A 19086-nucleotide genomic window follows, 5' to 3' on the forward strand; every position below is an offset into this window, starting at 1 on the left:
ACGAAAGCAAAATGAGTGAGAAGCTTGCAATAATGAAATGTGAGATCGCTACATTGAGTTCTGTCAGCCCTTACGCACCTGGCAAAATGATTTCCACGAGCGGCAGTACCGCCGGTTTACGAGCGCCTGTCTGCAAGCAAAGTAATCATATGCCTGCTGGAGAGCCATGCAGGTAAGCATCTCCCAGTGGCACATGGAGTGGTAAACAGAAATCAGTCTTCCTGACACCCTTAACTGGAAACGACATGCACGAAAATGCTTATTATAAAGTGCGCAAGTGCGGGTGTGAGCATGCGGCAATAAGCTAGGTGAAGCGAAAATGCTGCGTATCTACTGTGGTGGCAGACATCACAGAGCGAAGCAAAAAATTTGTTTTGATGGAAGCCAAGGGGTCGTGGCACAATAAGAATATTTTTCTAGAAGTCATGGATAGTTGCAGCACCTCCAGAGGAACATTAAGTGACGCTTTGTTCCGAAAACACTTTTTTTTTTTAATGTTCAATTGCCATCGTACATGCATGCACAACCCTCAAAGGGTTAACCAGGCATTTGGTCTGGGCTTACCTGAAGTGACCAACAAAATTTCCTAAATGTGGGCTTGATTAGTTCCTAATGATAATAAGGAAATACAGCACTGGTTATGTGGACGAATTGAATTGAACTTGAACCTTAATCCTTTTTTTTTTTTTTGCTGAATGGTGAAGACACACACATGTTGTTATGCCTTGTTTAATGACTTTGATGCAAGTTTCTTTCTTCAGGCTATCAGTTTTAATTGGTAATTGATATTCTGCATTTAGGCATACATATTTGCAGTCATCGGAAGAACCATCATCAGCATAATTCAATCTGTTGCAGGACAAAGGCTTCTCCCACATGTTCGCATTTGTACCCCTGTTCTTTTTCTGTTGAACTGGCACTACACCTGCACATTTCCTAATCCAATCACTCTGTCTAATTGTCTTCTATGCTGAACTGCTTCATCCTTCCCTTTGCACCCATTCTTCTGTTGTTGTAAACATTGGTTGTATGTTCTATGGATCATGTGATCTTTGCCAGCGTCACTTCTTCCTCTTAAAGAAGTGCTGACAAACATTTTTGAAGTTACCAGAACTACTGTGCGCCTTACATGTACAAGGATGGCACTTAGGAAGTACAAAGGTTGGGGAACACGTCTGGTATAATTTATTTCGATACTACATTAAGTTTGTCTCCAAGTGCAGTACCTTATGTCATCAACATTATCTTTATATCATGAGACACCAAAATTTGATAATGTATGTAACTATAAGGGTAGGTATGATAATGTTGCTAGTAAGAAGGTAAACAACAGTGGCACAGGTGGTTTTTCTGCCCGTGCTCGCGTGTTGCAGCTGCAGCAGTTGCAGGAGTGAAGTGAGCCAGTGTATCTTGACGTCACAACGTATCCACCTCCTGGATATTCCAAGCAAATTTGGTTCACAAGAACAAGTGTTATAGTAAATAATTTTAGGCTGCTTTTTAAAAGAAAAGTACGCTTTGTAGCATACTTTTCTTTTAGGTTTGTATTTCAGTCACATAATAATAATAATAATAATAATAATAATAATAATAATAATAATAATAATAATAATAATAATAATAATAATAATAATAATAATAATTGTCGTCATCATCATCATAATCATCTCTGCTTTTTGTGACCCTCTATCAAGAGTGCAGGCGACATATAGCACCCATTCAGAGTTCCTGGATATCTTCATGTCTAATATTAATATTTTCCTGATAGGTATTGTAGGGAAATTTCAATAACTGAACAAACACGGTCATCTGTTGTGGGTTCCACCATTTTGATCCTTTTGTTCCTGCGCTTTTGCTTTGTATTCTCTTTGTGTACAAATTTTGTGGTCTGAGAACCTTTATTGAGAAATTATTAATTTTTTTTTTTATGTGTGCACACGTGTGTATGTGTGTGTGTGGGCATGCACTGTTTTTCCTGTGCATACTGTCGAGGTTGTTCTTAGGCACTTTAATGAACACCTTTGATTGATTGATTTTGATCGATTTTGCAACTATTCTGGCTCACATGTTATTGTACCCCCGCACCACCACCATTGTTATGCCCTCTCTGAGGGCCTGTAGTGGTATCTTCAATAAATAAGTAAATACATGAATAAATACTTCTACGGTTTGGAGTGCCTAGACATTCATTTACCGAGAGAAGAGAAATGACAAGCCACAAATGTCCTGTCAGTAGTCCTTTTTATTAACCTCTTTAAGCAATTACTTATAGAGATGAATAAACATACGAGGATTTGATGGGTGTCACTGGATGTATGTGTCTACTCTCTGCACTAGAAGTGCACTAACATGAAAAATGTGCTTTCGGTCCAGAGGTGGTTGTGGGTTGAAAGCAGACTATGCATTTGTTGCCTGAGCAAGCCAGGGTGAGTAGGCATGACGATACAGCATCACTTGTTTCATGCAAAGGCACATGCTGAGGAAAAAATTGGGGCGAGCATCACAGTGTTGCTCACATGTTGTATTGGATAGTTTCTCCCTGCTGAGTAGTGACAATAACCAGCACAGTGATTGCTGTGGCTCTTGCATCTCAAGTTGTATGTGAACAGTTTTCTGAAGGTAATCCTGGCTTGAACATGCTGTATTAGTTGCAATAGGAAGAAAGACTCTTTTTTAATGTATCAAAGTATGCCATCAAATCTTGTATTTTTTTTGTAATCTGTTCAGTGCAGGCAAAAGAAAAGTATGAATATTTGCTGGTGCTTTAACGTTGTGAATTTTTGTGATATTCTTTATTTTGATTGTCTGTATCGCAAGACAATCATAGGCAGTAAATTAACAACCAGTGTTTGATGATGAGTGGGCCAACAGCACCATGGTCTTACCAAACACTAGATAACATTTGACAGAATGCCTACATGTGGTGTAGTTGCTTTTGGTTGGCGACACTAATGAAAATTTGCTTACAAATTATATATATTTGGCCAAAAGGAAAGGCTTTAAAGGTTCAAGACTTATTGGGTTGTTGAAACGAGCGTGTCGATAGTGTGTAATGGTCTTCTTTTACCTTTGAGTAAAATTCATTTTAAAAAAGTGCCTTTCACTTTAGGAAAGCCTGAATTCATTGAAGACAACACATCCAAACAGTCTCCTTTGGCGCCTGGCCCTTGCGGCAGCACATGTATACCACGCCTGTGGTGGCATCGAAGCACTTGCACAACTTTGGGTCAAAGTGATTGCAGAGATGCGTTACTACTGGGAAAACAACCTCACTCTTCCAAGGTAAGTGCATCTTGAAATTGTTGCACTGTTCTTTCTTTGAGCACAATAAGTACTAACCTACATGCTGATCATGCTTTGACCGTAGCCATCTTTTTGGCATCTTGAATCATTGAAGTAGGTACTGATTGCAGGGCTGCAAAGCTGTGGAGACGGTTTTCTGCTGCTTTAATACAATATTTCCATACATCTTTTCTGCTATAATAATGTATTAGTTTCAGAGATTTTTACATATGCACGCACACACAATGCACACACAGTAAAGGCTTCCTTGTTTCGATTTAATGGAACCAGCAAAAATTTCTTAATTATCCAAGTAAAATGATTTGTCCCAAATATTTCTCCCAAGTAAATATTTGTCCCAAATTTTACAAATAAATATTCAGTATGGTCTGATAAATCTCAATATGTGCAGCAACCAGTGTGTTTTGATAAAAACAGGTTCCAAAATTACCATGGATTGGCATCTTCTGCTGTGGTAAGGAAGGAATCAAGGCCAAATAGTGCTTTAAAGCAGAAAGGCATGTCTCACAAATTCTCAAAAGTGGCTGCTGCATGTATATAAGCAGAAAGAAGCAGTAGAACAGCCTCTGGTATTCACACAGCTACGGTGGCTTTATATGTTTCTTGAAAGCCACACATGGTGCATTGTAACAAAGGATCATGGTTACCAGGATTGAAGTATACTTCACAGATTGGGGCTTGCCATTCAATTTGCCATGCCGATACAGTCCACATAATAGATAAAAGTTATTTCCAGTGCATCCAGGAAGTGACTGTTTCCTTGCTGTTACTGACGACCAGTTTGATTACCTTGAAGTAATGAAACTACTGTGACTACTTTATTCTGCTTCATTCGTTCTGTGTGCATTGTGGGCAAATAATCCTCCCAGGGATCAAAAAGACTGCTGTAAACTCCCAAGCGAGTCCCCACCTCTATTATTGCTTGAAGGTGCGGACAAATCTTGCCGCAACAAAATTGTCAGGGCCCACATAAATTTGTTGTGATAAAACCTCATTGGAATAAAACTGATTTAAAAAACTTGAAAAGATTTACTTATGAAAATCAAAATAAGCTTACCAACTTATTTTTGAGGGGAGAGGGGCACCAGTGCTGCATTCACATGGCAACGGCGTCATTGTGGTCATGAACTATCTTATAATATCAGGGGCATCACGTATATGAACTGCTGCCACTGTATGCAGGAGCGTGTACTATGGTTCTACCCACTTGGGCCTGCTAAACATTCTTACAGGATCATAATACACAGCTTGAGGGTTCAGATGCATGGGAGCAGGGTGGCTGCTTTTGCGTAGAAGCTGCTTTGTATGCTTACCGCTATAATGGGGCTGCACATTTGGACCGATTTCTGCTGTTGCTCCTTTTTGTTTTGTTGTGCTCTTGACTCACAGACCACAGACACACAGACCTGCACTTTTTACTGCACATTGTGCACTTTTCTAAGCATGTGAGTGCTTATTTGACCATCCCCCGCACAATTTCCTGAGTTCATATGTAACACCTAAGGTGTTGCAATTATTTAGGTGTTACGCCTCTATATAATTAAACTGTTGTATATTATGCATATTTATGTTAACAGGTAGGTCTGTGTGCTTTAAAGATATCCAAGTGCCAACTACTACATATATATGTGCTGGTTTAATGTCAAGGTTTATTGTTGGGATTACAAAGAATAGAAATGCACTCATCAGCATTACTTCGTGGGTCAAAACGCCGTGCTATACTAGTAGTTTAGCTGGGATTAGAATTGTCTGCACTGCAAGAAGTATTTGCATGTGGATGCATTTGACTCTTAGTTGTGCTGTGTGTAAGTGTATTAAGAGCAGCAGCTTCAGAAATGATCACACTTGGTTGGATGTTCACTTCATGTCTGCACTCAGCCTGGTGCTGTATGCACTTGACATATTGGCTGGGGTGTTCATTGATTGCTCTGACACAGAAGGTTGCTGCATCCATTGGTGTAGTCAGGGAGGGTTCAAACACCCCCCCCCCCCCCCTCCCCAAAATTTTCTGACGAATCCCCCTTTCCAGCTTTCCCGCGGAACAGAAAGTTTCTGGAGGTAGGCTCCGAAAGCGCGACATGAATGAAAGGGAAAGCTTAAATGTGAAAGCAAGGCGAGGGCTAGTGGTTTCTGCACAGAACATTGCGGCCCCACTCATGGCGCACCTCTATCTCATTCCAGATTGTGTTAACCATAACTGCTGATGGGGGATCAGCGCTACAAATTTCACAGACAGATAAAAATGGGATGAGCGCATGCATAAAACTTGGGGGCATCGTTGCTCCCCACCAGGCCTTTGTGTCATCGAAGAGCTTCTCATGCTGTGCAGAAGAAAAGCATTTCTAAAATATTGCAACTTGCTTGTCTAGCTAATGCATAATAAGCGCATCCCCCCCAACCCCACTTTTTTTTCTTCTGCTTCTGTCTCTTGTCTCAGGCTTTCAGTATGTTAATAAACTTGAGACGAGCTTGCTGTTAGGCTAGTTTGTACAGACTGTGAAGAATGAAAACAGGACAAAATATTATGCAGATCCCATGCACTTTGTGAATCAATGTAAGTGAAGCTTTCTGTGCTGTTTTGATTGACCATAATTAATTGTGATTTTGATGACAAATGTTTAATTTCTTCAACATTTATTCTAACACGAGAGTGGTGAGTTGATGTTAAACGTTACCTTGCCTGCACCACTATTGTTTGTCTGCGTAATGCACAGAACACACAGGAGGAGGTGTTTGCTTGAGCCGTTGTTATGCACCATACTTCATAACCTCTGAGAGGGTTGAGCATATTCATTGCCTCGCATGGCACATCGCATCGTGGTAGAAGTATTGAACTTTAATTGAATTATGAGGCTGTACGTGCCAAAACAACAGTCGGATTAATTTTGACACTGCGACAACGTGGTGTTCTTTAAGTGTCCCTAAATCTGAGTGCACAAGAGTTTTTTATTTCGCTCCAGTCGAAATGTGGCTGCCATGGTGAGGATCAAACCGACGACCTTGAGCAATGCCATAGCCGCAGAGCTACCATGGCAGGCACAGAAGGGTTGGTTTGACTTGTGACCGCTTCCGCAGTGCCGCCTAGACCCTACGGTGTGCTTTAAATGCAGCTCTGCTTTTGCACACCCTGCTTAAGTTGTCCGCTGGACAAATTTGCACGGTGTTTATTTTTCAGAAATGTCAGAAACATAACATGCCATACCTTGAAATTAAATTTATCCCAATTACCGCAACCACTGTTATGTCTATAGACCTTTTCATCAGGCGAGGAGGAAAGGGTGCACAGCGAGCCTTTCCTCCTCTCTGGCTTGTGCGATCTGGCGCGGCGTTGCTTGAAAGTATTGCTGTCGTGTGCTGCGAAATGATTTCGATGTTTTAGATCGTACATTGTAAAATTTACGCAGTGTCCGTTCATATAAGGTCGTCAGGGAACCAATGTGTAGCTCTTCGGTGCATCGGTAACTATAGTACGCGGAGTTATCGCTTGGGGGCACAAACATGTGACGCGCATCATCAGCTGCGGTGTGTGCATGTGGTGTGAACTATTTTATGTATATCGGTTTTAATTCAACGAGGTGAACCGGTGGGTCTGGTAAATCTGCTCACTATCTGATCACTTGATGTAGGGACTAAAACATAAAACATAAGAGCGCATACTTGTGTACAGCCAACCTAAGGCAACCACGAAACATCTAAGCGGCAAGCGCTATCAAATAATTGTGATACATCAGCATCGTTCTCCCACATTTCAAGTCTAGTAGGCTTGAAACCACTATATGTCTATGCTAGCCTTCCTGCATGAGGTCGATGGCGCTGCTCAACACAGCGATCACTGTGGTTCATGAACCAGCATGATACATATATACTATGTGCTTCGGCATTGTGTTTTTGCCCTGTAAAGTCGTAATATACGAGAGGGATCGCACAATAAGAATGCGATGGCTATATTTGAGGAAAAAATTTCCCTAACACGTGTGAGCGCGTCGTAAAGAACGGAATGAACACAACCAAAAAAATCGAGTATCATCCGCTTTCTCGAAAAAGAAAGAAAGAAAGAAAAAAAAAAACGGGCTAACGCCGCAATACGACACAGCATAGTCACACCGCACAAGGTTTATAGATTTATAAACGTTGATGCCGTATGCTTGGACCATGCGCCATAAAGAACAAAGATATCTGTAATACAGCTCCTACCACTGCTTAGGATGCTCACGCAGTTCGTCGATGGTCGCTTTACTGGACAAGCCTAATTCAGACTGTAAGGTATGCTGTTATTACTAGCCAAAACTATCTTATTCATGGGTGAATACCGCATCCACCAAACCAAGTAGTCAGGCAATGTAATCTGCAGCTAACAGTTTGAACGTTTGTCAAAGTATAACAGCACAGCTCCTATCGTAGCAGCACGGTACCCACGCTACTACGATCGTCGCATATGTTTCATTGCTCCTAAACCACAGCTTAGAACTAGAGGATAATACTGCAATAAGGTCACATTTGTGAATGTAACATTCAGAAATACACAGTTTATCTCCGAGACTGATTGTAGGCTCTAACTCTCGCGCACATATCACGGTACATGCTCCGTCTGCCTCAACGCCAGAAGAAAGCCCAGCCATACCGACTTAAACCACTTCAGTACATCTCACAGAACCGTCTTCCACCTAGAATATGCCACATCGCACTAAATAGACCGCGCGAGCGCGAAAACAAGCACCAGAAACTACCGCCGAGCGTATACCTGCCATGCAAGACAGAATGGCCACCCAAGCCAGCATGCCAACTGCCCATAGATGGCGCCACTGCGTAGCAATATGGTGGCGCCCATGAAAAAATGGTGTATAGAAGTAGCATTTCCTTGCCTTCTCATATCATGTTTTCCCTATACGCCATCCCTCCCCCTCCTTGTATGGGAACTGCGAGCGAAGAGTGGCAAGGCTGTTATTCACTTGCTTTGCGACTGCGTCAGTTCTACCCATTTTCTACTTCCTCTCCCCCTCCTCTCAACCATTCTATCCAGCTTCCCTCTAGAGTTTCACGTTAATAGAAAGGTAAGCACTGCAATTTCTGCAGTGCTTTTGCGGGGGGTCACAGATAATTATGGCTGTCAAGAGGCTAATACAGCGATGCCCAAGGAGCTCCAGAGGGCATTATGCACACTCTACACGGTACAGAGGTCCAGATGAGTTTCTTGCATTGCATTTCATCTCTGCCGTGCTCCTGTCATGTATACACAATCTCTGAACCACCCCCTGATGCTGTGTGCCAGACAGCAGCAGCAGTGAGAAAGTCGAAGAAAGGGGCAAGAAAAGGTTTGCTCACGGGACAAGAAAGACCTACAGAACCCTTATTTGCATGTGGCAAAATATATCAAGGTTAGGGGTGCTGGGCCAGGAAAGCTAAAAAACCGCCACAACAGGTGGGAGAGCAGGTAGGCGAATGGCCTCGAAGTGCATGCAGAACCAGAAATAGGGGCCGCTGCACCATTCAATAGCCAAGTGAATGTTGAAGAGTGTTACAGTGACTAACGGAAAAGAATTTTAAGAAGGGGAGTGGGGTGATGAATACAGGGGGAATGCGCATAAAAGGCGTCAAGAAGTTAGCGGATAAGTATGAACATAGGGAGGCTGTCTCACCTGCTTGATTGCTCAACAGCAAATTGCCATGACCAATCGTCTCCCAGACTCTCACCTACCCCGTTGTAACACGTGCTGCTTACTGTGGAGAGCCCATTGTAACTAAATGTTTCGGCACTTTTCAGAATAAACAGGTGTCGGGAGACACAACACTTTGAAATCTCTTGCAGCGACTGGCCCTTCCTTTACTGTGAACTACGGATGCCTTAATTTTCAAAGGCTTCTAAAAAAGAATCAGCCCTGCTTCAGACTGTCTGCCTCAATTCCCGAGTGTGATCAAATAACAGTGTGCATTGCGTGATGACTACAAACCATGATCGCAAGTCACTTCCAAACATCTCTTCAAAAAAGTCTGACAGAAGGTCACCAAAAGTGAATGAAACTTGCATCTTATGATACTGTCGAAGTTCTAGTGCAAAGGTTCATTCCTGTATTTTTAGATCTAGGATAATATATCATGCCCACAATGCCGAAAGCACGATGGAGTGATGGGCGACACTCAAAATAGTGCCCGCCCTCTTCTGTACGTAGCCATCGCCGTACCACTCACTAGAAGATCTAGCTGGAAAACAATGGTTGTCTCCACTGTTACCTGGGCTGCAACAAGTGTGGCCTGTGAACAAGAAGATGCACGATAGTGTGCTTTCTTGCTTTTGTTTGGCCCCATTTTTAGTGGTTTATTCCTTCGAGTCATGTACCAGCTAGGTCATCGACATACATTATATAATTGGTTCAATTCATAACCGAAATTTAAGTTTTTTGTAATATCATCATCTTCAATAATAGCATAAGGACGATAGCATAACTTGGTGCGAAGTGGCTGCATGCCTTAGCATTGAAAAGCTTTTGTCAGAAGTAAAGCAAAGTGTTGTTTCGGCAGTGCAAAAACGTAGATCCTCATTGAAGTGTTCTTGTCCATGGAGTGCTAGTAGTTTGTCTTTGCATGGCGTACAACTTCCTCATTATATATATATGTGAGTTGTCTACTGAGACCCCCCCACTCCAAAATATATTTTTGTCTATGCCACTGGCTGCATCGACACAGAAGGACACAAGTGGAAGAGTCATTTTAGAGAGGTGCTGAATTGCAAGTGTAACGAAGGTCTTTTGCGCAGTTAAGAGTAGGCATTGACAATAAAGTGTGTCAAAAGCTTTAAACGCTTACCTCTCAAGCCTTGAACTGACAACACAGCCTGCATCAGATTGCACCCGTTGATGGTGCACTGAGACACCACTAATTAATTAAGCATGCCTTAGTGTGCATGTGCTTCTTGCATGTTTTTCTCATAATGTTTGCAGCACATAAGCCATTTTGCAGGACGCACTGAATACAGCCCTCTCAAATTGTCATGTTTCATTCATTGTCGACTGTGCATAGTATGTATTTATGTAGACTTGGTTTCAGCATACCAATACTGTTTTACCACTACTGTTTCCACCCCATTAATGCATGCAGGTCATATTACACCCAATGCAAATGCAGTTAATCGTTTTGTCTATCATGTTCTTTTAATCACTATTTATGTTCACTAGAACTTTTGGTATTTCAGATGCTCTGGTTGATGCTACTAGGCTGTGCCTTGCATGTCTTGACATGCAAACTTCAGCATTGAATGTTGATTTCCTCAATGTCTTTAGGTAGTTGCGTTGAAAGGAACTTTCATATGCATGCTGATGTAAAGGTCCAAGTGAAATAGTTTTCATTGAAAACAACTAGTTTTACTTCAGGAGGCACCCAGGAGGCTGTTATAACAAAGGTTACTGGCAATAGGGAAATTTCCTAACACCCTGTCCTTTGATGTCTGTCTCTCTCTTTTCTCCTAGCAGATGCTTCCCTATACTTCCGTGCATACAGTAGAGCTAGTGATTTTTTTAAACATAAAGCAGCATGAAAATCTTTTTTCTTGGAAATCAAGCAAGTGGGTGTTGTTTCTTCCATTTTCTTTGTGCAGAGTTCCTTGTGTTTCTTATAAAGAGGCATTTAAAAATTTAGTGCAAGTAATTACTTCTAATTGAAATAGGATTTTCATCCATATTTTGTAGTTAACATTGGAAGAGCGAGTTTTTGTTTGGGTTAGTTTTTTTTTCTTTTTTACTTATGTAAGTTCTTCTATAGTTCTAAATACACTCGGATCTCATTATAATGAAGTTGAAGGGGCAGCTGAAATTACTTCGTTATATCCGTTGCTTAGTTGTATCCATTATTACCGTTTATTGCAACATATGCACAGTGGTATGAACAATTGTAAACATTGAAATAAAAAAGACAGCTTTGCAGCCCATGCAACCGCGACACAGCCATGCGTGTGATGAAATTTGAATAAAAGAACAAAGGAATCTTCGGCGTATGCAACACGCAACTTAGCACCTTATCATTAGCCCAACGATTCAGCCTGCAGGTACTTGCTAATTTCATCCTGGTCATGCACTGTGTTGTAATCCCTGTCACACCACTTGCAGAATGGTTCTGCACTGCATTTGTGCGGGGTGCTTTTCAGACATGCTGCATGGTGCTGGAAATTCAAATGATTCTATTAGCTGCCTTGCATGTGCATGCACTTCCTCATGCTCTTCTGGCAAAAGCATTCACCAGTGCCTGAATTGAGCCCACAGAAACGTTGCAACTTTATGCTGCATGGCCATGTTTACATTGGGGGCCAAAAAATTCCATGCACGTAATTCAATCTTTGATATTTCCATTGTTTTTGCCAAAGAACCGTATGGCAACTCAAGTATTCTTGCGATTTTTGCCACATGCAATGTGGCAAGCTGCAACGTTGGACACCTGTCGACCTCAAGTGCATGTGTAGTTTCTTCAAATGGCTCCAGAAAAGTGTTCAGATCCCTTAGCATATTCTTGTTAATGGCTTCTGTACTGGCAGTATCCATTGTATCAAGTAGTGTTTGTATATCTTTAATTGGTGGAGCACAGATCTGAGCATCGTAAGTTTCGTGTTCTATCTTGTTGGAACCTCCTGTAATACTCTGCTGCTGAGCTGTATGGCTAATCCACTTTGTTTTGAGAAATTCGATGAGACATTTCACATTCTGCAATGTCTCGTGGATTGAAGCCGCCTCTTCTGCAATGAATTCCTCGGTAAAAGTGTTGCGGAGTACTGTGTTCAGCAAATGCGTGAAACAGCTCAATCAGTCATAGGGCTGTAAAGCACAAGTAATGTTCACACCCTGGCTAAAGTGACAAATATCGCCTTGGCCAGGTGATATCATGCCCACTCTTTGCACATGCAGCAGATTGCCTCTTAAAGCAGGGTATGCGATGTGCAGCCACGGCCATGCTAGAAAAGAAGACGCCCGCCAACCTGCCCCCACTTCCCCTCCCCTCCCCCCCCCCCTGCTTGCTCTTGATCGTGCGTGTTACCATGAGCTTGCTCCCCTCCCCTTCTTGCTCACACGGGAAAACGTCGCTCATCAAGCCACCATCCTTCTTGGCTTGCTCTCCCATGCTTTCACTCGTACCCAAAGGTTACAACACATGAGGCACGATAGGATCTTATCGCACTTGGACTTTATACGAAACATGACACTGGTCCGCTGCGGTGGTCGCTTGGTCACTCTTGGTCACGGTGTGCAATTTCAGAGGTGCATTCACAAGCTCCTAATTGAACCATTTGGCCATCTGTGTCCAGGAAATGTTCCATTATTTGTCTCGGTATTCCTTCATATATATATTGTATTCCTTCATTTTTTATATTGAAATCATGTATAAGCACACTTCGTTATAGTATTAAGGTTCAAAATACATGGTGTTCTATGAACAAAGAAGTTAAGAAAGGTTTAATACATTGGTATATCCAGAATTTAGTTATAGTATTGGAGTTTGTTATATCGATGTTTAACAGCACTTGCCTTTTCTGGACATTCGACTGGTTTATATGGGTGCCTCTGCATGTGTGAAATGACACTTCTTAATGAAGGCTTAAGCAAGGTAGGATTTGCAGGGTATGTATTGCAGATATCTGACAAGTGTCTGTGTTGTGCAGTCCACCACAGATCAAACTTGTCCCATACCACACTTTTGGGATCAGATTTTCGCAGCAGTATTTAAGGACCCTCTTGCAGTCCGGCTTTCAAGACCTGAGTGTTGCCTGTTGCCATCGTAGACACCATACACGTAAGACATGGGTAATTGAGGATGATGCTTTGTTCAGTTTGCAAAGAATTACACTTCTCCGCCGCTCAGCACCATAGTTTGTAGGGCCGAGGGACTATACCAGTCACAAGGGGCGTTACAAGCGTGCTGTGCCAACGCCAACGTGGACCATCGGTTAAAAAAAGTGATCCAGTTTTCTTTATGTTATCCCTATTGGTACCTTCCAGTCAGTTTTCCTTTCCTTTGGCCACTCCTTACATTGTAGCTTCACTTCAATGAAAACAAGACCAAAAAAAAATCTAAAAAGATACACAAGTACAAAAAGTTAAAGTAGCGTTTTCTGTGCATTTCTAGAATCGGCACGTTACCCAGGCTCGTGCAGTCCTAAGCAAATGGCACATTCAAAAGCGTGTCATGTAAGTGATTGCATGTGGGTGACTTGCTACCATATGTGACAGCCTTCGCAAGCAGTGTGGCCTCCATCTGCCTGTTAGTTTGCAGACCACTGGCGGCACATGCCTTTGCACTACTAGCCTTTGTCCAGCTCCCATGACATGTGCAGCGCTTCACCTTATTCATGTGGTGACAATTATGGCACTTTTCTGTTTTGAAACTTATCTGACCCGCCTTGCGCACAGTGAACAAGTGTCGGTCAAGTCGCAAACGACCACTTAATTTAAGCCAGCCGGTGGCGTTGGAACAGGCCGTAGGCGAAGGTGGATACAGCAAGCTGAGCTCTGCTGCTCGCTCGGTCCACCTGCATAGATGTGGCTGCAGTTTCGATATGTTACAGGTTAGAATCTGTGTGAGCAACCACTGTGTGCCGGCGGACAAGCAGCATGTGGGCCTTTCGGCAATCTTTCTTCTTTAAGTGGAGTGCTAGGAAGGATTGTGCACCCAAGTGGGGCTCCAATGCTGGTGTGGCCTGTTCAATGAAATATGCCTGTCGGCCTGAGCTCAGCTAGACATATGCCAGTCTGCCCGGCCTGGTCCTGTGCACACTTTTAATTCAGAGCCTCAATTAGTGGTGCATTATAGCCGTGATAGTTGCTGTGCCACAAAATCCAAAATACTGCTGTTGTTTTGGTTTTGTTCTTCAATCTCTCACACCTTATAGTGGGCAGATATACACTCAAAGGCAACACAGCGCTGGTATATGCAAGATACAAGAGTAGCTTACTACTCATAAGCTGTTCTTGCTAGGCTCTTCCGGCTTATGCTTACAATGCCAGGTCTTCATAACAAAACTCTTGAGAAAAATAATTTGCTTGGTACAACTTAAATGAAAAACACACAAAAAATGTTTATGAATTTATTTACAGAGCACAAAGTTCTGTTGACATAGTTGAAAAATGGAAAGAGCAGCCAATGGCATTATATTTGCCATCTATCAACTTTTACTTTTTTTTTGCATGTCATTTTTTGTTCAAGTTGTAGGCGCATGCCATGACGTGGCCTTTTGGAGCTTGTTCTCGTATGATACGGTCATTATTCATAAGTTCAGCTTAACTAGCATGCTCTTCGTACTATGCTTATCCTATTATTTTTAAGCTACTCTTGGAGGCAGATTCTATGAAAAGTGGTAATCTCCATAAAAAATGCTCGCTTTGCATTTTACACGTGACAGCAAAGCAACCTTTTTAACCATGTTGGAAAAGTGTATTGCTCAGGCACCAAAGACTTTATACAGGATGAATAATGTCATTTTTTATAGATGAAAATGCATGATAAAAAGCATTGAACAGTACAAAATAATCATCATTAGAGTATTAACTAGCTATCTGCATTTGCAACACACAGCTGTACATATATGCAATTATGGTATGTGTTATTCTAGCATGTGTCCCTACAATCTACAGTGCCATTTCTTTATATTTTAGATAAACTGACCTGAAGTGAAATCATTGCTGGGCTCAATGGTATTTTAATCTGGGAAATACTTGTACAGTTTTGTTTAGAACGCTACTTATGATGAAGGGTGTGCGAATATTAGTTTTTGAGACTGAATCTAATATGAATCAAATAATGTGAAAAGCAAGCGGAACAGAATACTTTATGAATAATGCACAGCCTCCTTGCATTAATATCAAACAATATTCACATCTAGGTACTAACAACATTAGAAAGTTTCTATCATTACACTGCACATTATAATGTCTACTTTATTAAAAGCACAAAGGGGGCATTAGGAACAACCAAGCTCTTTGTTTGCAAACTCAAACTCTTCAGATATACTGTTATGGATTATCATATGAAGTTAATATCTGCGTATACATTCGCAACCAAATCACAAATGTGTGTCATCTGCTGCATCTATAATTATCGACCAATACCCACTGCCAAATGCTGTGTATAAACAAGATTATATATCGAGCGATCGTGTTTTGTCAGAGAGGTCTGGCTGTCTGAGTGATGCAGTGCGCTCTAGTCTGTTGTGTTCACACTGTAGATGAGACGAAAGTTATTGAATTTCTGCTTAAATTTTATGTTTGTGTACACTTGATGATGTGAAGCAACCGAAAACTATTTGAAAAATATATGAATTTTTGAATTGTTGCTATTCAGTTCAAGAACCAAATTGAACAGGACAGTATTCGATTTGTTATTTGAAAGTTTTGAGTATTCGCACACCACTGCTTATGATTGTTCCTTCTTATTATCATTATTGGCTTACCAAAAACATAGCAGTCTTTTAATTACTGCATGGTGAAATGGACATGCTTATCTTCTTTTCTGGCTGTTCAAATAAATCTGCAGTAAGAAATATGTTTTCTGTTCCAACTTTTTAGTTTTGAAGTGTGTATGAGTAGCAAGGCAATGGCAACACTAAACAGTATTTCAATCTATATACTGTATAAGGCAGTCCTTTTTGAACATACTGCTCTGCAGTGTGAACGTGGTAGGTTGTGCATGTCTGCACTCCTGAGTTCACCTTAACTTTACACTGAACAGCAGAAAAGTCTCCAGTGCTCTGATAGTTCAGCCACGTAGCCCAGAACACAGTTGCAGAAGTCCCTCAGCGATACTGCTGTTTTTGGCACTTCACTGACAACATTTCATAGAGGCAGAAAATTAACAACCATTATGGAGCACCACAAAAGATAAGGGCTGTCTAGCATGGCAGGAAACCAAGCTTGCACGCTGATGTAAACAGCTTGCACTAGCGGTGATGTGAGCACTCTGATGCCGTAGCTGCACAACAAGCTGAGGCAAGTGTCCTATCGGTGGTGGTACTTGCTGTGGGAAGGTGCCACATGACTCTGCCCTACGTATATGTCCACTTCATTGTCTTTCCAGTTTTCTGTCCGGGCATTCCAGTCTGAGTCATACTCATTAAGTGAGTGCATGGAACTGGCTGATGCAAGTCGGCCGTTGTGCAGCACTCTTTTTTTGCCATTGGGAAGTGGTCGCGTTGTTGGCCCTGCATGAGCATCGAGAAAAGAATGAGTTCCCGACAAAGCTGATAGGGACTGCTGTGACTTGCGCACTTCTGGGTTGCCAAGGCCACGGTACTTGTTAGACATTTGAGAGTAGGATCTGTGAGATTGGCCATCAGCTGTAGAGCGGGCCTTGGAAGAGTAGCCATTGGGCATGTGGGAGAAATGGGAAATGTGGGAGCGGTTGTCATCCATGACAAAGCTCTGGTTTACAGAGCCATTAGCATTGTCCATGTGGTACATGCGTGCCCGAGGAATACTGCGGCTGCTGTACATGGAGACGGTCTCCCACTCGTCTGTTGGCTTGATGGTTGGATGAACAGTAGACGTTGGCAGTGGCAGACGAGATTTGGGGCCACTGCTACGGCCCTGCTTCTTTCGCCAGCAACAAAGAAAGATTATGACAGCCAGTATGATGATGCCACACACAGCTGCTGAAGATGCAATGATGATTTTGTCTAAATGGGCAATTACATAGCGCTCTAGCTTGAGCTCCTTGCACCGGGATGGTAGGATGTCGTCTATATTAATGTCTTGCGCATCTTGTAGGTTTACAATGCACACCACAAGGCACTCATTTGTGGGCAGACTTTGCATTGTGTACTTCCTTTGATTTGGCCGCAGTGTAGGGCCATGACGATAAATCTTTTCTCCAAACAATCGGTAAACTACCTGGAAACCTAAAGGAGACTCGCCATCACTTTGCCATTCAATAGTGACTGCAGAATCCTTCCTCTGAGCATTCACAATGTATGGAACTAATGGAACTTTGCTGGATGGTGCCTGAATGTCTTGATTTCTTGGTGACGATAGTAGTGGTCGAACATGTTTGTTGGTGGCCTGTCTTTGAGAAGGTGCTGGTGCATCTGTTTGCTCTGGAGCATAAGTGATGACGTCATCTGCTGACTCACTCAAAGACACAAATGGCTCCCTGAAAGTGGTGGTTTCTGCAGCGAGCAGCTCATTGATGTGAACACTTGTTGGTTCAGGAACTGTAGTTGTAGTAATTGCTGACTCCACTGAAGGCACCGTAGTAGTACTAGTACTAATAGGAGTAGTTGTCATCACTGTAGTGCTGCTTGTTGTGGTAGGAGGTTTTGTGCTGGTTGGGATCACGGGCTCACTTTCTGTTGTGGTCGTCACAGGAACTGTTGTTGTTGTTGTTGTTGTTGTTGCCATTGTTGTTGTTGGAGGCAGTGTTGTTGTCGTTGAAGCATTGCATATAAACTCAGAGGGCTCAATTTTTGCAAACGTGCGTCGCTTGAGGTGGTCAGGTTTTCCACAGTATTGAGGGTTCCGCTCACGACTTGTTACTTGAAGGTCTTTGTTTGCTATCCACTCTGCAATCCATCGCATCCTGCAGTCACACTCGAGGTAGGGTCCTGCAATATTGAAAGGGAAATGATGTCAAGAAGTAGCCTGTTTTTTTTTACTTGTTTTTTTGCACTCTCATGTTATTGTGTTTTGGAAGAAATGCTATAAAATGTTTACATTGGGAAAAGATGAGAAAGTGCTTAAGAGAAGGGACATTTCTGCTCATGTTTCTCCTGTATCGTTAATTCAAGATTCCCTCTAAAGAACTGAACTGGTGTCTGCATTACAGCTTTAATGACAGCTCACACTACCCATGGGGAACACCAGCTGAAGTAAAATGTCACAAAAGTGTCCTTTACAGGAGTTCTGCGATGTGTAGGATTTTTTATGATGCTCTTTTTTTGGTGGCCTTTGTGTGCAGCCAAAGCCACAGGGCATGCTTGGGTCCTGTGTTTTCGCAAAAGTTCATTTTCATGTCTTGATTAAATAGAGCCTGTCAACCTTGCCTAGTGACTGGCACTGCATGAACTCTATGTAGCTTTTTCTGAGAATCCATGAACAATTACGTCTACGCAATGGGTGAATAGTGGCAAATGAATTTTTGTTAAGGCTTGTTGGTGAGCTAGTTGGCTCTGGATCATGAAATAGTGCAAGCAGACAAGAATTAATGAAAAGACGAATGTCGAATGATAAAAGTTGAAGGATGAATGAACAAAAGCTGTTTCTGGCCATTTGGGCATATATTGTCGAGACTGTAGATGCGTATCATGTTTTGACAATACAGCCATGCTTACTGCACCTTTGACAAGATGAAGAGTACAGTAAAAAGAACCAGCAGAAATATCTAAACTGAATGGCACATGTGTGAGCATGGTGTCCCTTATGCTAACAGAAAAAGAGATCTGATATGTGGGTGTTTGTGTTTAGAAGAAAAAGGCAGTCATGATTGTGCGGCGACCACATATATGTGATTACCCGCCGTGGTTGCTTAGTGGCACTGCTAAGCACGAGGTCATGGGATCATATCCTGGCAGTGGCTACAGCATTTCAACGGGGGCGAAATGCAAAAACGCTCGTGTACTGTGCATTCGGTGCACATTAGACAGTTTTAGTTTAACATACGCAACTATAGCGTACACATACGCTATAGTATAGCGTACGCTAAGCAGTGCACATTTTTTACAGTTTTAGTTGGTCTGCGAGAGGCCATATGCCATCAGTGCGGCTGTCTCCCGACTGTAGCAATAGGTGGCGCTGACATCTCGAATGTTTCTTTTGTTACGCT

General features: G+C 42.2%; 2 protein-coding genes across 3 annotated transcripts in view; one reads left to right on the forward strand and one right to left on the reverse strand.

Moving 5' to 3' along the window:
- Nucleotides 1-19086, forward strand: part of Rab3GAP1 (RAB3 GTPase activating protein subunit 1) — a 310097-nt gene that overhangs the window by 71405 nt on the left and 219606 nt on the right. For both annotated transcript variants that reach the window (XM_065425862.2, XM_065425861.2), the window contains exon 15: nt 3110-3282. In XM_065425862.2, coding sequence (XP_065281934.1) covers nt 3110-3282 — 173 coding nt within the window. The remainder of the gene's footprint in view (nt 1-3109; nt 3283-19086) is intronic.
- Nucleotides 14349-19086, reverse strand: part of LOC135897261 (uncharacterized) — a 46338-nt gene continuing 41600 nt past the window's right edge. The window contains exon 4 of the mRNA XM_065425856.1: nt 14349-17869. Coding sequence (XP_065281928.1) covers nt 16269-17869 — 1601 coding nt within the window. The 3' untranslated portion in view covers nt 14349-16268. The remainder of the gene's footprint in view (nt 17870-19086) is intronic.

This window comes from Dermacentor albipictus, chromosome 1, assembly GCF_038994185.2.
Source record: "Dermacentor albipictus isolate Rhodes 1998 colony chromosome 1, USDA_Dalb.pri_finalv2, whole genome shotgun sequence".
In the NCBI taxonomy this organism is placed as follows: Eukaryota; Metazoa; Arthropoda; class Arachnida; order Ixodida; family Ixodidae; genus Dermacentor; species Dermacentor albipictus.